Here is a 20,193-nt window from a genome sequence, read left to right on the forward strand (position 1 = left end):
CCCGACGCGATGACGTATTTCCGCATTCGCCGGTTCCGTTCCGGTTCAAATGTCACCAACGTGGCTCCCGTGTTTTTAGGCGTGTGGATTTAATCCGGAGGAAAGTTACACGTGTGAAGAAATACAGCCGGTAAATAATGATTTTTAGATAAATTACGTAGTTGGACTTTAAATGATTTATTGAATTAAACTGTGACGTGTTTAGTTTTGCTAACAGACCGCTAGCTGTAGTTAGCATCAGAGCTAGCTGTTTGCTTATAAGTTTTGAAAACACCAACACACGCTGCTAATATGTTGCTACAGTCACCGGAGATTTTCTAACTATCCGAACGTAAACTGTTAAATTGATTTAATATTAAAAGCGACTTTGAGCGCTTCCACTGAGTTTCAGGGTCAAAACAAACATTGGGGGAAATATCTTAGTTTAGAAAACAGAGTGAACTTCTCTCTTAACATCCTGTTCACTGGATGTTTGTGGGTCCAGATTGTTGGAAGAGTCTTTGTCAGAATAAGTGTTATTCATTTTAAAGGAGCCTCAGCTTAGTTTGACTAGAATGAATTCAGGTTTATTTGTATGAATGGAAACAAACGCATTTAGAGCTCAGATGGTTCATGTCATGATTCTTGAAGCATCGTGTGTGGATTGTGATAAACTTAAAACATTAATCAAATCTCATGTACTAAGATAAAAACAAAACACAAAAATGTCCACAAAACGTTCAGAAAGTAAAAACAACTATAATTTATACGTAAAGAAAACATTGAAATGAGAAGGAGACGTGAAACAACGTGTGTTTGGAAGCAAAACGACTAAAAGACGAAAAGAGACAAAATGACTAAAACAGAGAAAGAAGCGACTTTAAAGATGCAAAATGAGAAGAAAATACTACAATTCACTAAAAATGTGGAAGAAACAAGTTTAGTTTGGATGCAAAATGTCCAGACATGGAATAAATTTAAAACATTACTGACGTCAGAGCAAAGATCCACATTTATAACACATCATGACTGATGCATAATATGAAACCAAGACACAACATAAATAAACAAGGCATCAGTTTAATGTGTTATTTGAAACATGCTATGATGTTGATGATAAACCAACAATGTCCCAAATGAGCAGTATCCCACTCTTCTACCTGTTCATGATAAAGTAGTGAAGACGTTCAGGACTGTGTCGTATCTGAGGTCTTTTAGCTTTATTCACCCGTCACCGCCCCTGTTCACCTGCCAGGTGTTTGTCTCTGACGGAGGACGATGGGGGAGTTCAAGGTTCACCGCGTTCGCTTCTTCGACTACATGCCCAGCGCCGTCCGAGCCATGGCCTTCAACAGGGAGACGGAGCGTCTGGCCGTCGCCCGGGACGACGGGGCGCTGGAGATCTTCAACTTCTCTGACAACTACTTCCAGGAAAAGGTGAGAACAAACAGACACATTCAGAGCCACAGGTAAATGACAGGAAGATAGAAACGTTCAGTTTACTCAGATTTGCTGGTTCCTGGTTTTTCTGAGGTAACGACACTGAAACGAGCTGTTTCTGACTTTTGGTTCTGGAGTTTTACTGAACTGAGCTCTGGACCAACTCTTTATTGACAAGGAGCAAACGTATTAAAGTGCAGGAGTTTTCCTATTTTTGTCTTTAACTTTATTACTGACACATGATAAATGGACGTAGAGAAAAGACGTCGGCTGTTGGAGTTGAAGTTCTCAGGGAAGTTTAACCGTTTCTGCTGTTTGACATCATCACTTTAGTTCAGTCGGTCCCAGAGTAATTAGTTATAAGTCACGTTTGAATGTTGTCGGAAAACATTTCTATAGATATTAAGTCTTATTATGCTACTAGATCAACATGTGTCCAAAAATAAAACATTTAAAAAAACTAAACTTATTTTTTTGTATCTTCTTCCGTTTTAAGAGACTTGAGTGAAGTTTGAGGTTTAAAATGGAAACTTACAATTATTGTCCGATAATAATAATGTTTTAAAGTATTATTCAAGTCAGTAAAGGAAACTTTACAGAGAAGAACAGAAACAGAACAATGATGAAAACAATTTAACAATTACAGTGAATAAAACTAATGGTCCCTGAGCAGCATCAGCTTCAGTCTGGAGCTGGTTGTGTTGATTGTTGTTGATTGTGTTGTTGTTGGTTGTGTTGATGTGTTGTTGTTGATCGTGTTGTTGTTGATCGTGTTGTTGTTGATCGTGTTGTTGTTGTTGATTGATTGTGTTGTTGTTGTTGATTGATTGTGTTGTTGTCGGTGTCGTGTCCCAGGTGATCCCGGGGCGGGACGGCCGGGCCGTGGAGGCTCTGTGTTGGGTGGGACGGCGTCTCTTCAGCGCCGGGTTGAACGGAGAGATCACAGAGTACGACCTGGAGAACCTGAGGCCCCGCTACAGCGTGGAGGTCTACGGGGGTCCGGTCTGGGCCCTGAGCAGCAACAGCCGGGGGACACAGCTGGCGGTCGGTCGTCTCCTCCTGACTCAGTCACTTATAATTCATTTAAAAACAGCCGGACGGATGAACTCAACAGCTTGTTTTCTTGTGTCAGGTCGGGTGTGAGGACGGGACGGTGAAGATGTTTGAGATACTGGACGAGAAGATTCAGTTCCACAGGAACCTGGAGAGACAGAAAGGTCCAGACCAGCGTCCGAGTTCACGCTCGTGTTAAACGTCCTCGTCCTTTGGTTCTGATCTGTTTCTGTCGTCTTCTAGGTCGAATCATTTCTCTGTCCTGGCATCCGTCTGGAGCTCAGATCGCTGCTGGAACCATGGACATGATCCGAATCTTTGACGCCGAGACAGGTGACGCAAAATGTCCAAAAAGACACGTCTTCAGAAAGAAACACAGAATGACCAAAAGAGACAAAAAAAAGGAGACAAGTTCAGTTTGGATGAAAAATGTTCGAACTGAGATAAAAGAAAGAAAAAACAACTTTACAATTTATTTATAAGAAGAAAAAGCTGAAACGAGAAAGAGACGTAAAACAACTTTAGTTTGTCTGAAATCAGACGTTTAAGAAGAGACACAAAAAGACTAAAACAGTAAAAGCTGCTGTAATTTAAATAGAATTTGATCATTTAACTAGTTTAAATAGTTTAGTTAAATAATCAAACATTGTGTAATTTAAGGATTTTTATTTCATCCACAGTCAGAAGAATGAGATGGAGCGAAGCCCAGATTCTCACCCAAGACTTTAATATATGTGAATATAATAATATACAATTAGTGAATTAAATAGACAGACCGACAGCATGAACGTAACGTAGTTTGTAACCGGCTCTCAGAGACGACGTCGCTCGTGAAATCAGAGGCTCTTGGACTCTTACGTCCTATGTTGGCTGATTGTGGTCTATTCTGTCCTATGTTGGTACTGAGTTTGGCCTGATTGCCCTGTTTCAGGTGGGACCCATGCTGTGGACCGAGCGTGGGGCGTCTAAGAGCAGAGAGGTGTGGTCTGGAGGTACCTTGTCGACCACACCGTCCTCAGCGTGAACTCGGCGGGAGTCCAGGTCGACGGACGCACGGGTCCTGTCAGGACTCACCTCGTCACAATGGGAGTCCTGGCTCTGTCGTCCAGGTGAGACAGCCCTCCAGCTCCACCTGAGGACCGAGCGTGAACGAAGATGTGACGGAAAAACCCGCAGATGTTGGAGAATCACATGAGATGAAAATGAATCGTGATTAAACGTCAGGGGGCGTCATCTAGTTTTCTGTTCACTGTCGGGGACCACGGGGACCAGGGGAACCAGGGGACCAGGTTGAGGACGGGGGCCAGGGAAGGGACCAGGGACGGGGGCAGGGGCCAGGGACCAGGGCCCAGGGGACCAGGGGACCAGGGGAACCAGGGTTTGAGGGGACCAGGGGGACCAGGGGACAGGGGACCACGGAACCAGTGGTTGAGTGGACCTGTGGTACCAGGGAACCGGCACCACAGGGGAACCATGGGTGACCAGGGAACCAGGGTTGAGGACAGGTTGAGGGGACCGCAGGGGACGGGGACCAGAGGAACAGGAACCAGGACCAGGGGACCATGGTTTGAGTGGACACGGGTCAGGGAACCAGGGGAACCAGGGTGACCAGGGGAACCAGGGTTTGAGGGGACCAGGGTTTGAGGGACCAGGGGGACCAGGGGGGGACCAGGGGGGGACCAGGGACCAGGGGACCGGATCAGGGTTTGAGGGAACCAGGACCAGGGTTTGAGGGGACCAGGGACCAGGGGACCAGGGGAACCAGGGTTTGAGGGGACCAGGGGGACCAGGGGAACCAGGGGGGGACCAGGGACCAGGGACCAGGGACCAGATCAGGGTTTGAGGTTTTCTGCAGGTTTGAACAAGTGAAGTTTAAGACTTTTTAAGGTGATTTGTTAAATTTGCTTGTCATAATAATTAGAAACGTTAATAAGCAGAAATAAATAAGTTTACTACCACTGAACACAATAAGCTAACGTTATAACGTCCCCATATGAGGACACAGGGTCTCAGGAGGTTAAATATTCTCGTATTTAAGACATTTAAGGACTTGATTTGAGATTCTCACATTTTAGACTTGAAGACTTTTTAAGACCCAGTGGAACCTGGAGTTCTGCTGATCCACCTTAAAATAACCATGAATCCAAACTAGGAAGACAGTGTTTTATTCATTTAGTTATTTAGACATGGGATTTGTTTCAAAGAACCAGTTTTTTAATTTATTTTTTTATAGTTAAAATGTAATTTTAGTTGCACTAAAATAAGAGGAGATGTGACAGTTTCCACTAACTCAAAGAAACAAAAAGGCTTTTCTTTAATTCAAATATACATGTTTTAGTTGAGTTTTATTTCATTCATTGATTAAAACACAAACGTTTCTAAATCTGAATGAAAAGAGCAGAAAGAAGAATCTGAATCAAAGAACGTTCACGTTTTTCTGCTTCAGAAATGTGACGGTTTCTTGTCTGAGATGATGAATCGTTTCCATCGTCCGTTAAACCAGTAAATCATCGTTGATCGTTGATGTTTGTGACAGGACGAGAGCAGCGTCATCGCTGGGACGTCTGAGGGGACGGTCGTCCAGTTCCAGTTCGTCTCCTCCACCGCGGACCGGCCGGATAAGGAGTGGGTCAGAACCAGGACCTTTAAAAACCATTCACACGACGTGAGGGCGCTGGTTCACACGGACACGGCCGTGGTGTCCGGAGGTCAGTGCTCAGTAAACACTCAGTAAAGACTCAGTAAAGATTATTTCTAAAGGTCATTCAAGGTAAATAAAGGAGGAAAAAGTTAAACCATAAACAAATCAGATGAATAAATCTCCATCTGTCCGTCCAGACACTGACTTTTGGTCCAGTTGGTTTAATTTTAAAGTCTAAAGCACCAGAAACGCGTCTAAGCCACAGTCCATAGAATATAGAAGAAACACCTAGCAGAGCGCCCCCTGGTGGCTGACTGCAGAATGGGTCATAAACCCCACCCCCTCCATGTTAGTGGGAGGGACTTGGGCCAAAAATAAAACACGTCAGATTTTTTTTTCCAATCCTGAATAAATAAATCTTGAGCGGTTTGTTATTTAGAAACTTTCCATAGAAACCGGATGTGACATAATGTCTGAACGTGGCCTCAGGGGGACAGTGATGGACGTTAGCTCTAGATGCTGCTGCAGCGTTAAAGGTGATGAGACGTTTGCTGTGTCCTGTCAGGGATGGACACTCAGCTGGTGGTGAGACCTCTGCTGGACAAGGTGGAGAAGAACACGCAGGAGTCAGCGTTACGCAGAATAACCTTCCCACACGTGAGTTCACGACGCGTTGCTTCTGATTCAGATTCTGTTGCCGCGGCGACGCGCCCGCATCCCTCATCCTTGTCCTTGTCTCTCCCCCGTAGAGGAGTCTGGTCAGCTGTGCCAGGAAAGCCGGGCTGCTGCTCTTCCAGTTCCCCGATCATCTGGAGCTGTGGAGGCTCGGAGAGAGCGACGGACACGGTGAGTGAAACACGACGATCCGTCCGATCCGGACCTTTTAATATTAACAGTCTTCCACGTTATTGATGTCACGGTTTAAACTGTTTTAACAGGAAGTCCTGGAGAGAGTCTGCCTGTGAAGAGGAAACCAGAGAAACTCCTCCAGCTTAAACGAAAGGTGTGTGTGGACACGTTCTCTAAAGCTTCTGGTGAAGACAGAGTCCGTCCTCTCTCTCCATCTGGTCCCAGACTTTTCCTCCACGTTGGTTTTTAGCTCCTGAACCTGAATGTGTTGTTCACGGAGGCCGTGTGTGTGACCGAGCTGTGTTTTCCTGCAGGGAGACGATCACATCTGCTGCAGCGCTTTGTCTCCGTGTGGAGGCTGGTTGGTTTACTCCACCGTCTCCAGCGTCCGTCTCTACAGACTCCAGTACGACAACAACAACATCAGCATCAACAAGGTGGGACACGCAGCTCGCTGCAGCTATAACACGTCCCGGGAGCTGCAGGTTAAACTCCCAAACAGGATTTTTAAAGTAAAATGAAATAAAAAATACCCAACTAAAAAAAAAAATAAAATAAAAAAAATATCCAATTAAAAAAAATATCCAAATAAAAATAAAATAAAATAAAAAATATCCAAATAAAAAAATATCCAAGTAAAAATAAAATAAAATAAAAAAAATATCCAAGAACAAAAAAATATCAAAAAAAAAAAAAAAATCCAAAAAAAAAAAACCCAAATAAAAATAAAAAATATCCATCATAAATATCAAAATAAAAAATGTTCCAAGTAAAAATAAAATAAAATTAAAAAATATCCAAATAAAATGAATAACAATACCAATTAAAAAATCACAAGTAGGTGGTTACACGACACGTGTGTCCGAAGTAAATGCTCAGTAAAATATCCAGTAAAGAATAAGTAAAAACTCAGTCAAATTATTTTAAAGTCATTCAAGTAAATAAAGAGAAAAAGTTAAACCATAAACTAAATCAGATGAAAAACCCATCGTCAACAAGAACTGATTTGTTCCATTGGTTTAATTAAAGTTAAAAAACCAGAGAACGTATAAGCACATCCATAAATATAGAAGAACACCTAGCAGAGCGTTGCTGACCAGAATGGTCATAAAACCCACCCATCAGTTAGTGAGGCACTATGAAAAATAAATACCCTAGATTTTTTTATTAATCCTAAATAATAAATCTTGAGCGTTTGTATATTAGAAACGTTCCAATAGAAACTAGAATGTGAATAATGTTGAAGTGGCCAAGTGGGACAGTGAATGGAGTTAGCTTAGATGATGCTGCAGGTTAAAGGTGATGAGACTTTGCTGTGTCCTGTCAGGATAGACATCAGCTGGTGGTGAGACTCTGCTGGAAAGTATGAAAAAACCAGAGTCAGATTACGCAGAATAAACTTCCAACGTGATTCACGAGCATGTTGATTCAATTCTGTTGCACGACGCCCGTCCTAATCTTGTCCTTGTCTTCCGTAAGGAATTGTAGTTGTCCAAGAAACGTGGCTTTCAGATTCCATAATTCGAAGTATGTGAGGCCGGAAAGAGCACATCAGGTGAATGAAAAATAAGATCTCCGATGGACTTTTAATAATAAAAGTTTCCACGTTATTGATGCAAGGTTTAAATGTTTAACAGAAGTCCTGAGAGTTCTGTGAAGAGAAACCAGAGAAAACTTCCTAGTAATAAAACGAAATGTTGGAACGTTCTCTAAAGCTTTGGATGAAGACAGAGTGTCTTTTCATTGGTCCCAGACTTTTCTAAATTGAGTTTTTAGCTCCTGAAATGAATGTGTTGTTCAGGAGCGTGTTGTGACCGAGTGTGTTTTCAATGCAGGAGACGATCAAAAATCTGATGCACTTTAAATAGTGTGAGGCAGGTTAGATTTACTCACAAATCTCCAGGTCAATATATAAGACTCCATACGACAACAAAATATCAGAAAATCAACAAGTGGAAACAACAGCTGAATGACTATCTATAAATATCCAAGAGATGCAAGTTAAATACCAAACAGATTTTTAAAGTAAAATGAAAATAAAAATACCAACTAAAAAAAAATATAATAAATAAAAAAAATATCCAAATTTAATAAAAAAAATATCCAAATAAAATAAATAAAATAAAAAATATCCAAATAAAAAAATATCCAAGTAAAAATAAAATAAAATAAAAAAAATATCCAAGAACAAAAAAATATCAAAAAAAAAAAAAAATCCAAAAAAAAAAAACCCCAAATAAAAATAAAAAATATCCATCATAAATATCAAAATAAAAAATGTTCCAAGTAAAAATAAAATAAAATTAAAAAATATCCAAATAAAATGAAATAAACAATATCCAAATAAAAATACAATAAAATAAAAAATATCCAAATAAAATAAAATAAACAATATCCAAATAAAAATAAAATAAAAAATATCCAAATAAAAATAAAATAAAAAATATCCAAATAAAAAAAAATATCCAAGTAAAAATAAAATAAAATAAAAAAATATCCAAAAACAAAAAACATAAGAAATATCCAAATAAAAAAAAATTAAAAAATATCCCAGAAAAATAAAAAAATATCCAAAAAAAAAAAAACCCAAATAAAAATATAAATACCCAAATAAAAATATAAATACCCAAATAAAAATATAAATACCCAAATAAAAATATAAATACCCAAATAAAAATAAAAAATACCCAAATAAAAATAAAAAATACCCAAATAAAAATAAAAAATACCCAAATAGAAAATAAAATAAAATAAAAAATACCCAAATAGAAAATAAAATAAAATAAAAATATCCAAATAAAAATAAAATAAAATAAAAATATCCAAATAAAAATAAAATAAAATAAAAATATCCAAATAAAAATAAAATAAAATAAAAATATCCAAATAAAAATAAAATAAAATAAAAAATATCCAAATAAAAATAAAATAAAATAAAAAATATCCAAATAAAAATAAAATAAAATAAAAAATATCCAAATAAAAAAAATATCCAATTAAAAATAAAAATAAAATAAAAAAATATCCAAGTAAAAATAAAAATAAAATAAAAAAATATCCAAGTAAAAATAAAATAAAATAAAAAAATATCCAAGTAAAAATAAAATAAAATAAAAAAATATCCAAGTAAAAATAAAAATAAAATAAAAAAATATCCAAGTAAAAATAAAAATAAAATAAAAAAATATCCAAGTAAAAATAAAAATAAAATAAAAAAATATCCAAGTAAAAATAAAATAAAATAAAAAAATATCCAAGTAAAAATAAAATAAAATAAAAAAATATCCAAGAACAAAAAAATATCAAAAAAATATCAAAAAAAAAAAAAAAAAAACACCAAATAAAAATAAAAAATATCCATAATAAATATCAAAATAAAAAAAAAAATCCAAGTAAAAGTAAAATAAAATTAAAAAATATCCAAATAAAATAAAATAAACAATATCCAAATAAAAATACAATAAAATAAAAAATATCCAAATAAAATAAAATAAACAATATCCAAATAAAAATAAAATAAAAAATATCCAAATAAAAAAAAATATCCAAGTAAAAATAATAAAAAAAAAAAATCCAAGTAAAAATAAAATAAAATAAAAAATATCCAAGAACAAAAAAATATCAAAAAAAAAAAAAAAAAATAAATAAAAAAAAACACCAAATAAAAATAAAAAATATCCATAATAAATATCAAAATAAAAAAATTTCCAAGTAAAAATAAAATAAAATTAAAAAATATCCAAATAAAATAAAATAAACAATATCCAAATAAAAATACAATAAAATAAAAAATATCCAAATAAAATAAAATAAACAATATCCAAATAAAAATAAAATAAAAAATATCCAAATAAAAATAAAATAAAAAATATCCAAATAAAAAAATATATCCAAGTAAAAATAAAATAAAATAAAAAAATATCCAAAAACAAAAAACATAAGAAATATCCAAATAAAAAAAAATTAAAAAATATCCCAGAAAAATAAAAAAATATCCAAAAAAAAAAAACCCAAATAAAAATATAAATACCCAAATAAAAATATAAATACCCAAATAAAAATAAAAAATACCCAAATAAAAATATAAATACCCAAATAAAAATAAAAAATACCCAAATAAAAAATACCCAAATAGAAAATAAAATAAAATAAAAAATACCCAAATAGAAAATAAAATAAAATAAAAATATCCAAATAAAAATAAAATAAAATAAAAATATCCAAAAAAATAAAATAAATAAAAATATCCAATAATAAAATAAATAAATATCCAAATAAAAATAAAATAAAATAAAAATATCCAAATAAAAATAAAATAAAATAAAAATATCCAAATAAAAATAAAATAAAATAAAAATATCCAAATAAAAATAAAATAAAATAAAAAATATCCAAATAAAATAAAATAAAATAAATATCAAATAAAATAAATAAAATAAATATCCAAATAAAAATAAAATAAAATAAAAAATATCCAAATAAAAAAAATAATAATCCAATAAATAAAAAATAAAAAATACAAAAAAAAAAATATCCAATTAAAAATAAAAATAAAATAAAAAAATATCCAAGTAAAAATAAAATAAAATAAAAAAATATCCAAGTAAAAATAAAAACAAAATAAAAAAATATCCAAGTAAAAATAAAAACAAAATAAAAAAATATCCAAGTAAAAATAAAAATAAAATAAAAAAATATCCAAGTAAAAATAAAAATAAAATAAAAAAATATCCAAGTAAAAATAAAATAAAATAAAAAAATATCCAAGTAAAAATAAAATAAAATAAAAAAATATCCAAGTAAAAATAAAATAAAATAAAAAAATATCCAAGTAAAAATAAAATAAAATAAAAAAATATCCAAGTAAAAATAAAAATAAAATAAAAAAAATATCCAAGTAAAAAAAAAAATAAAATAAAAAAAATATCCAAGTAAAAAAAAATATCCAAGTAAAAATAAAATAAAATAAAAAAATATCCAAATACAAATAAAATAAAATAAAATAAAAAAAATACCCAAAATAGTACAAGCAGCAAAACAACAACAACATTTGACTGTTTCCTATATTGTAACTTTTCTAATATCTTTGTATTTGTTAGTTTTTCTCTATTTGCTCCAGATGTTCAGCTTTAGCTTTAGGGAACAGAGGGAGTTGAACCAGTGACCTCACTCTCCTCTGAGCTTCTTCTCCAACTGCTGAATATCACGATGAACCTCCTTCTCCTCCCTCCTCCTCCTCCCTGCAGGTGTCTAAACTCCCCAGGGAGCTCCGCTGGGCCTCCCAGCTCTGCTTCTCCTCCGACTCCTCCAGACTCTTCGCCTCCTCCAGTCAGTCGTCGGTCGTGGTCGTTTCTGTGGATCAGCTGGAGATTAAACACCTTCACACCCTCAGACACAAGTCAGGTGAGAATCTCTCATCCTCATCCTCATCTTCATCTTCATCTTCATCCTCATCGTCATCTGTCGTGACCTGATGCTGATGTTAAACCTTCAGCCAGTTTGATGGAAACGATAGAAAAGGAGGAAGAAGAATGAAGGAATTAATGTTCATCCACTAGTGACCAGAGTTCTGTGTAGGGACAAAGGGGGGAGGCAGGAGGAAAGGAAAGGAGGGAGGGGGTGAAGGAAGAAGAGAGAACCTGAGGGTGGAGGTTTGGTTCATTTCATCCTCAGTGAAGGAGTGAATGAAGAGATAAAGACGTGTCGTGTCTGTGTTGGGGGGGGTCCAGGGTCCCGGGGGCCGGCCCACCTGCTGGTTGCCAGTGACGACGGTAAATGGTTGGCTACAGGGAACACGGACGGAGAGATCCACGTCTACAACGTCCCCAAGATGAAGGTGAGTCCACGTTCCCCTGGTTTCATTTCACAACGAATCAAAGAAAAAACAAACAGCAGCAGTGAACACGTCTCTCTCCCCCCTCCTCACCTCCTCCCCCTCCCCACCTCCTCCTCCCCCACCTCCTCACCCCCCGCCCCCCCACAGCTCCACTGCACCGTCCCCCTCTACAGCTCCTGTCCCACGGCCATCGCCATCCACCCCACCACCAGCAACCTGGTCTCAGTCCACGCAGACCAGCAGGTAAGTGCACCTGGTTCATCAGACCTGGTTCACCCAGACCTGGTTCACATAGACCTGGTTCACCCAGACCTGGTTCATCTAGACCTGGTTCATCTAGACCTGGTTCACCCAGACCTGGTTCATCCAGACCTGGTTCACATAGACCTGGTTCACTTAGACCTGGTTCACCCAGACCTGGTTCATATAGACCTGGTTCACATAGACCTGGTTCACATAGACCTGGTTCATCTAGACCTGGTTCATCTAGACCTGGTTCACATAGACCTGGTTCTAGTTTGTTTCCTTCACTCTTCAGCCAATCAGACACAGACGTGTCCTGACACTGGGACCATGATGCTAACGGTGCTGATGCTAACGGTGCTGATGCTAACGGTAGTAACCAGACTGATCTGGTTCCAGTGAGTGTTTAATTAGCTTAGCCTCCTTAGCTCTATCGCTGCATGGATGGAAGTGAAGCTTCAACACGTCTGAGACCAAACGTTTGTTAAAGTTTGTCTGGACTTCAGCTCTAAAGATGCAACAAGGAGGAAACACCTGGAATTACACTCAACATCTGGCCACACATAGCATTAGCATTAGCATAGCATTTTATTAAAGGACCAGAGATGTAGCGTATGTGACGAGACAGACGCCACGACTCTGGTTTATTATTTATTTAATATCAGTTCATTTATTTGTTAGTCTCATTAATATTATTTAAACGTCACAAAATGTCTTAAAAATAAAAAGGAAAGTTTCTAAAGAAGCAGTTTGGGACGAATATCAGATAAAACCTGACACACACAGTTCAGTCTTTCTGTGTTTCTGTGTTCCTGATGTGTTCTCCTGGTTCCTGGTTCCTGGTTCCTGGGGCAGATACTGGAGTTCTCTCTGCGTCAGAAGGAATACACCGAGTGGAGCCGGACGCTGCAGAAACAGGGGCTTCACTCTCTGTGGCTGCAGAGGGACACGCCCGTCCAACACGTCGCCTTCAACCCCAAGAACCCGGCGCACGTCGTCCTGAACGACACCTTCATGTTCTGCATCATCGACCAGAGTCTGGTACGAGGAACCTTCACATCATGGTTCTAATAGACGCAAAAGAAGCCAGTTTATCTGAGTTTATCTGAGTTTATCTGGGTTTAACCGAGCTTGTGTTTGCAGCCGCTGCCTGAAGCGAAGTCGATGCTCTACAACCAGATGACCCTGAGGAGTCTCCCGGCGCCGGACAGGATGAGACAGAGTCACGCCTTCAAGATCTGCAAGACTTTCCAGGTTCCACGGTTTTTCCACTTCCTCCTTTTCCACCAAACAGAACAGTTGATGCAGAACGTCTGTAGATTAGTGATGAGGTTCAGTTCTTACGGTTCCTCTGGTTCAGAGACGACGTGTCAACGCTGCGTTGAAGCTTTTATTTCTTCTTCTCTTTCTCAGAACCTCCTGAGCGTCCGCCTGTTGGAGGACATGTCCCTGGTGGTGGTGGAGCGCCCCCTGTTGGACATCGTGTCTCAGCTTCCTGCTCCCGTCCGTCAGAAGAAGTTCGCTACATGAACGTCTGTTAATACGTCTCCGCCTCCGAGGACGGATTTTAATAAAATAATGTGTTTACTCTCAGCTGGAGTCTTCATTCATTCATTCATTCATTAATTCATTCATTCATTCATTCATTCATTCATTTATTCACGGATTTATTTATTTATTTATTCATTTATTCATTTATTCATTTATTCACGGATTCATTTATTTATTTATTTATTTATTTATTTATTCATTTATACATTTATTCATTCATTCATTTATTCACGGATTCATTTATTCATTCATTTATTCATTCATTCATTTATTCACGGATTCATTTATTCATTCATTTATTCACAGATTCATTCATTCATTCATTCATTTATTCACGGATTCATTTATTCATTCATTCATTTATTTATTCATTTATTCATTCATTCATTTATTCATTCATTTATTTATTTATTCATTTATTCACTTTATTCATTTATTATTCACGTTTCATATTTATTCACGGATTAATTTATTCATTCATTCATTTATTTATTCATTTATTTATTCATTTATTTATTCACGGATTCATTCATGGACTCACTTGTTCATCTGTGGCATTTTTGGTTTGTTGAAGTTAAGACGTTAAGTTCTTTTTTTATTTCTAACAGTTATATTTAGAGGAAGGAGGAAGGAAGGAAGGAAGGAGGGAAGGAAGGAAGGAAGGAAGGAAGGAAGGAAGGAAGGAAGAGAGGAAGGAAGGAAGGAAGGAAGGAAGGAAGGAAGGAAGAGAGGAAGGAAGGGAGGAAGGAGGAAGGAAGGGAGGAAGGAAGGAAGGAAGGAAGGAAGGAAGGAGGGTCAAAGGCCAGAATCCTTTAAAAAGCTCGTTTCATTTCCTGAGTCTTGGAGACGTTGACACATGAACCCAGAGACTGAGTCTGGTCCTTTAACCTGCAGAGCGGGATGTGGGCGGGAGGGGGCGCCACTGAGCCACTGAGCCACTGAGCTGCATGTTTAAAACCAGGCTCTGGAAACAGAAATAAAACGTTTGTGTCTTTTATTCTTCACTAAACTAAAGTTTCTCATTTCCTTTATTTTTCCATCTTTATTTTCTCTTATTCTGTTTTTAATCTGACTCGTATGTTTCTCGTCCTTTCATTCCTTATTTCTCTGATGTTTCTGTTATTATTAAGTATAGATTCACCAGCTCACACACACACACACGTTTTAAGGTTTTAATTCATGTTTTCACTGAACAAACAGAAAGTACAAATAAAAAATGTCACAAAACAGATTCTGTTTGAGAAATGTTTAAAAAGTTCCAACAGTGATAAACTGCGTTTAATTTGTTCTAAAATAATAATAATAATAAAAAAGAATGTGTTCAGCGAATAAATGCCCCCAACAAATAAATTAGATTTAAATAGAATAAATAAATAATGTTTCTCTTCTGTTATTTCACATATTTTAAATATTTGAGGCTTCTCACGTTAAAATGCCACATTTTCTTCATTTGGCTTCAAAGAAGCTGAACTTGACTCCATGAAGTCCCACTGGGACCAAACTCCACATAAATACAACAACAACAACAACAACAACAACAACAACAAGCTCCCAAATAAATACAGGTTCAGATGTTAAAGCTCTTACATAAAACTACATAACAGCTGTTCACTGTGAGGACAGAAGCCTCCGGGACTCACTGCCACAATAAATAGGACCCCGGCAGAGACAGGAGTCTGGACCCGGACCGGGACCGGGACCGGGACCAGGACCAGGACCAGGACCAGGACCAGGACCGGGACCAGGAGCTGTATGGAGGTCCAGGATCCAGGGACCAGCCTTGAAGACTCGACCCCCCCGAGTTAAACTTGGTGCGTGTTATCCCCCCCCCCCCCCCCCCCCCCGTCCCGGACTCAGTTGGACGTGGCTCTGGCGCAGGTGCAGCCCACGGCCACGTCCACGCTGACGGGCTTCAGGGTGTAGGTGTCCCCCCCGCAGCATCGCTCCCTCCGCAGGAACACTCGGCTCTGCTTGATCTCCACGGAGTTGAAGTCGAAGCTTTGCTTCACGGACCCGTCGCCGCGGACCTGGATGCAGCCGGAGCACAGACACTCGGCCTTCACGTAGCTGGGGGGGAACAGGTCCTCGTCGGTCACGGTCCTGCAAAGACACGAGTCACGTGTTCATGAAGCTGCTGCTTGTAAACGTTCATCACTTCACCTGCCTCCTCATCGTTCGTTCATTCATTCATTCATTCATTCATTCATTCATTCATTCAGTCTGGATGAGGCGCACACGCTGCGCGTAAAGACGCATCCGGCTCCGCGGAACCCAAACACGAACCAGAGGTGAGTGTTAATTAACGGGTTCATTTCTCCGTGAGAGGGTGAAGATGAAACCATGAGGATCGAGTTTAAAGGTTCCCGCGGGCCTGACGGAGGCGGCAGCGTCTTATTTTACGGTTCTGGCGCGTAAAGGCGCAGAGAATCCAGACACGAGTTCTATGAATGAATGAATGAATGATGAGTGGAGTCATCTGAGCTTCACCATCCACCTGCTCCGACTCTGACTCTGACTCTGACTCTGACTCTGACTCTGACTCTGACTCTGGCTCTTTTCCAAACACACGTGGATGTGATCAGCGGATCCGTTTCTCAGTGACACTTACACGTATCTCCATGGAGACAGGGACCTGTTGCGGAGCCCGGGCAGAGGCTGCCGCTGCCGGTACAGCTCCACCGGGCAGGAGAGCGGGGATCCCGGGTCCGCCGTGGGTGAAGGGTCGAGGGGCTGCCTGAAGCGACTCTCCAGCTTCTTCTGAGCCACCTCCCTCAGCCTCGTCTCATTCAGGCAGCGGTGCTCGTGGCACGTCCAGACCGGGACGAGGAGCAGCACAAAGAGGAGAATCTGAGGAGGAGAAGGAGGAGAAGGAGGAGGAGGAGGAGGTGAGTGATGGAGGAGAGGAGAGCGGAGCGGAGCGCGCAGGTCCGAGCGGAGGTCCCGGGTCCGGGTCACTCACCTGCTTCATGTCCATCCTCTGCGTCTCTGTGAAGGTGTGAACGAGTGAACGAGTGAACGTGTGATGAGGACGAACCCGCTGGGTTCGAGTTTTTAAGAGGAGCAGGTGGGAAAAACCGGAGGCATGAGGAAATGGAAACGATGCCAAACTTCCTGTTAGTGAAAGTGCAGGTACGCATCATGTACAATGTAGAGTTTACTCCCACCAGCGCTGACCCCCCGCCTCAACACACACACACACACACACACACACACACACACACACACACACACACACACACACACACACACACACACACACTATCACTCAACAGGTTGGACACTTTCTCATCGGAGTGAATGAGGAGGGAGGAGGTGTGTCCAAACTGTTGACTGGTACAATCTCTCTGTGTGTGTGTGTATATATATATATACACACACACACACACACACACACACACACACACACACACACACACACACACACACACATAGAGCTCTGTTTTTATTTTATTTCTTTTTTACCACTCAAAAATGAGAATAAAAGATTCTTGATTCTTTCTCTAAAAACAAAAATAGAATAAAATGTGGAGCCGCGTCCTCACAACCAGATAAAAACACGAACACACCTTCACCTGCAGAAATAGAAGAAATAAAGAATAAAAACACACTTAAAAAGCCTCGTTAAATGAATCCATTCATTCATCTATTAATATAATAACACAATTATATTCCAATATTTATTTAAATGTTCTTTAACGTGAATGTGATTCATTAATAATTCATCAATATACTTATTCTAATATTATATTATTGTATAATAATGATTCATTGATGGATCTTGTAATTTGAGAGCTGATTGTTTTTACGTGTGTGTCCAGTAGGAGGCGCTGCAGCGAGAAGTGAAGAGTTACAGGCTCCATGATTCATGATTAATGGTGAATTATTTCAGAAACAAACAAATAAACTGGAGAAATGTGGAAAATGTTAATTTATTTATTTACTCATCAGGAAACTTTGACTCAGTTTTAATATAAAACATTAGAGTTATGTTTATTTGCTTCTTCATTTAAAACACAACTATATTTATTCATTTATCAGCTATAAGTTTAAATTTAAACAAACTGATTAACTATAAGACACAACTATATTTATTTATTTATATGTTCTTCTTTTTATGGTTGAATGATTTTCCTGCGCTGAGAACAAACTCATGTGTTTAGACGTCAGATAGAAAAGTCTGTGGATATTTTCAGCCTTTGTCTCGTTGACAACTAGGATCCGATGACAGATTCAGTCTGAGGTGAAGAAAGAAACTCATTGTTGATTCTCAGCGCGTCACACGGATCATTTCCAGAAAGTCAGCGGCAAAGAATGAAGAGATAACAAGAGACACTTCACTGAGACAACGATATACAAACACAATGAGAAAGAATTCACTAAAAATAAACAATAAAAATAACAAGAGAAAAACTAAAACTAACAAATACAAATATGGAAAATTAAAATAATAATTTAGTAAAATCTGTAAAATAGAAAAGTAATTACAGGAATATGAAATAATAAAATATAATAAATTTTAAAAAAGCATTTATTTATTTAAAGAGAAGAGAAAATTGAAAGACTGAAACAATGAAAACATTAAAACAAGCTGATAATAATAAAAAATAAAAATGCTGTGGATTCCAGGTGAACTTAAAACATGAGTTAGCTGCAGCCTGAAGTGAAACCAGGTGAATTTACCTGTGGCGTCGCCGTCAGGCTGCAGCTTCCTGCTTGTTGTTTGTTTGCAGTTCCTCTTGCTCTCGGCTCCTCATTGTTTTCAGCCATGTGCTTGGTGGATTCCACGCTTCCTTTTTCCTTCCTCCAGGAGTTTTTCCTCCGGCTTCATGCAGAAAACTTTGATATTTCCCATGTTTTTCTGGTCCAAATAACTTCACTTCACTCGTGTTTAACATTAACTTCGCTGTCTTCAATTAACAACAGATGCAAGTTTTTAATGAATTCACAAACAAAGTAAAGAAAGAGTCGATCACAGAAATAAAGTTGAGTAAATTTGTGTTTTAAAGCTGCAGGAAGATGATTCTGTCTGAACGAGGAGAAAAAGAGGACAGAGGACAGAGGACAGAGGACGTCGTGTCCACGTTGAAAGGTGACTGCAGAGAAAGTACCAGCGCCGGCACCTGAGGGACGTTTGGTCGTTTCCCTCTATCAGCTGAGGGGAATGTCCTCTTATCAACTTTTCAGGCTTTTTAGGGACATTCACACTTAACTTTCCACCACTTCAGCCTCTTTGCTTCAGTCTCTGTCCCAGTTTGATCCAACTACATGAAAACTGAAAGAACCATAATAATCATTAATGACTTTCATTAGAAGGAGAAAACCAGAGTCTTTCTCTGAGGTTTAGGAACAAACACGTGAAGAAACTGGACCCAGCGTGTGACTGTAAACACAACAACACAAAGACATTTATACGTGGACCTGGACGGGTCATGACTTCATCTGGGACTTCCAGGTCTTTTTTGTTTGTCTTTTACTGAGAACTTGTTGCTGTTTACTGGGAGGCTTCAGGTCTGGACCGGGGACTAGTTAGAGTTGTTAGTTAGGACTCAGTTTGGGACTTGGTGACCTGGTTCGGGACTTCACTCAGAACTGGACCAGGGGACAGTTTGTGTTAACTTGAACTGGATTTGAGATTTGTGACGTTTTCACTCAGGACTCGACCAAGTTGACTTGAAGTGGATTTGAGACTCGTACGTGTTGACTTGTCCCGGGGTTTTGGGGTTTGTGGGCTGGAGGTTGTGATTGGTTGGATCAGACTCTGGACAATAACAATAACAATAACAATGATGATGTGTGATCAGGTTTGTCGACTTCCTCCATTGTTTTACTGAAACGTGACCTCGTGTCACTCGGACGCTGACGCTGTGTTTTCAGGGAGAAGTTGGAACTTTCTGAGCAGATGTCGGCGGCTTCACTAAGAATTCTATTTATTTCTGCGCGTAAAAGTTTGTCCCGTCACAGAGGAACTGCAGCCGAGGACGCGGCCACACGACGAAATGTCCAAAGATGAAGTTAAAGGTCAAACAGACGCGCGGTTTAAACTGGACGATGGCTGGATTTAAAAGCTTTTCTCAATCTCTTAACGACAGGATCAAGTGTTGACTTTTATTACGTAATTCACTGTGAACGGACACGTTTGCTGCCTCAGGAAAATTTATGGAAAAATAAGCAAATGTCAGGTGGAGGTGCAGAGAGCACGACCTCTGAGAGGAATCCCGTCTCTGATGAGTCTGATGAGCTCATTCTTTAAAAGTCTGGTGCCCTTTAATTTCCAATTAGCAGAAGTTCAAAAAAATGAAAACTACTTCCCCAAGAAACACGAGTCAACGAAGGAGAAGAAAAGTGGTGGCGGACAAAACCAAATACATGAGTTTCACTTCTCCTCACGTCCTGGTTTAGTCAAAGAAACGACTCATCTGCAACAAGAGAACTGGACGAGCTTCATCTGAGATGAACATCTCAGATAAAATGATGTCATGTACTTGAACCTCTCGTCATTCCAGCCTCTTTATTACGAACCCAGAGTAACTGAAGGATGTTCAGTAACATGTTGGAGTCAGTGAAGTTTCTAGAATCTCTCTAAGTGGTTTAATTCTGGAGG

General features: G+C 38.4%; 2 protein-coding genes across 2 annotated transcripts; one reads left to right on the forward strand and one right to left on the reverse strand.

Moving 5' to 3' along the window:
• Window positions 1-2: 2 nt before the first annotated feature.
• Window positions 3-13,634, forward strand: utp4 (UTP4 small subunit processome component). The gene is given in 18 exon segments (XM_047597367.1): window positions 3-130; window positions 1,235-1,416; window positions 2,275-2,463; window positions 2,552-2,636; window positions 2,716-2,805; window positions 3,404-3,575; window positions 4,350-4,359; window positions 5,009-5,180; window positions 5,679-5,770; window positions 5,863-5,959; window positions 6,052-6,116; window positions 6,277-6,399; window positions 11,209-11,365; window positions 11,692-11,798; window positions 11,946-12,041; window positions 12,897-13,082; window positions 13,185-13,295; window positions 13,455-13,634. Coding segments are annotated over 17 exon segments (2,028 nt in total). The 5' UTR covers window positions 3-130; window positions 1,235-1,257; the 3' UTR covers window positions 13,572-13,634.
• A 1,811-nt stretch (window positions 13,635-15,445) lies between these two features.
• On the reverse strand, window positions 15,446-16,766 carry il17c (interleukin 17c). The gene is made up of 3 exons (XM_047596992.1): window positions 16,552-16,766; window positions 16,201-16,439; window positions 15,446-15,692 (listed from the first exon to the last, which is right to left on the reverse strand). The coding sequence occupies exons 1-3, from the start codon at window positions 16,564-16,566 to the stop codon at window positions 15,446-15,448; spliced, it is 501 nt and encodes a 166-aa protein (XP_047452948.1). The 5' UTR covers window positions 16,567-16,766.
• Window positions 16,767-20,193: the final 3,427 nt, after the last annotated feature.

Source organism: Mugil cephalus, chromosome 10 (genome assembly GCF_022458985.1).
Source record: "Mugil cephalus isolate CIBA_MC_2020 chromosome 10, CIBA_Mcephalus_1.1, whole genome shotgun sequence".
Classification (NCBI taxonomy): Eukaryota; Metazoa; Chordata; class Actinopteri; order Mugiliformes; family Mugilidae; genus Mugil; species Mugil cephalus.

Coding starts and splice junctions, on each gene's coding strand:
- il17c (XM_047596992.1), bottom strand. Junction 15,693..16,200: donor CTGTCTCCATGGAGATACGT/GTAAGTGTCACT, acceptor GTGTCTTTGCAG/GACCGTGACCGACGAGGACC.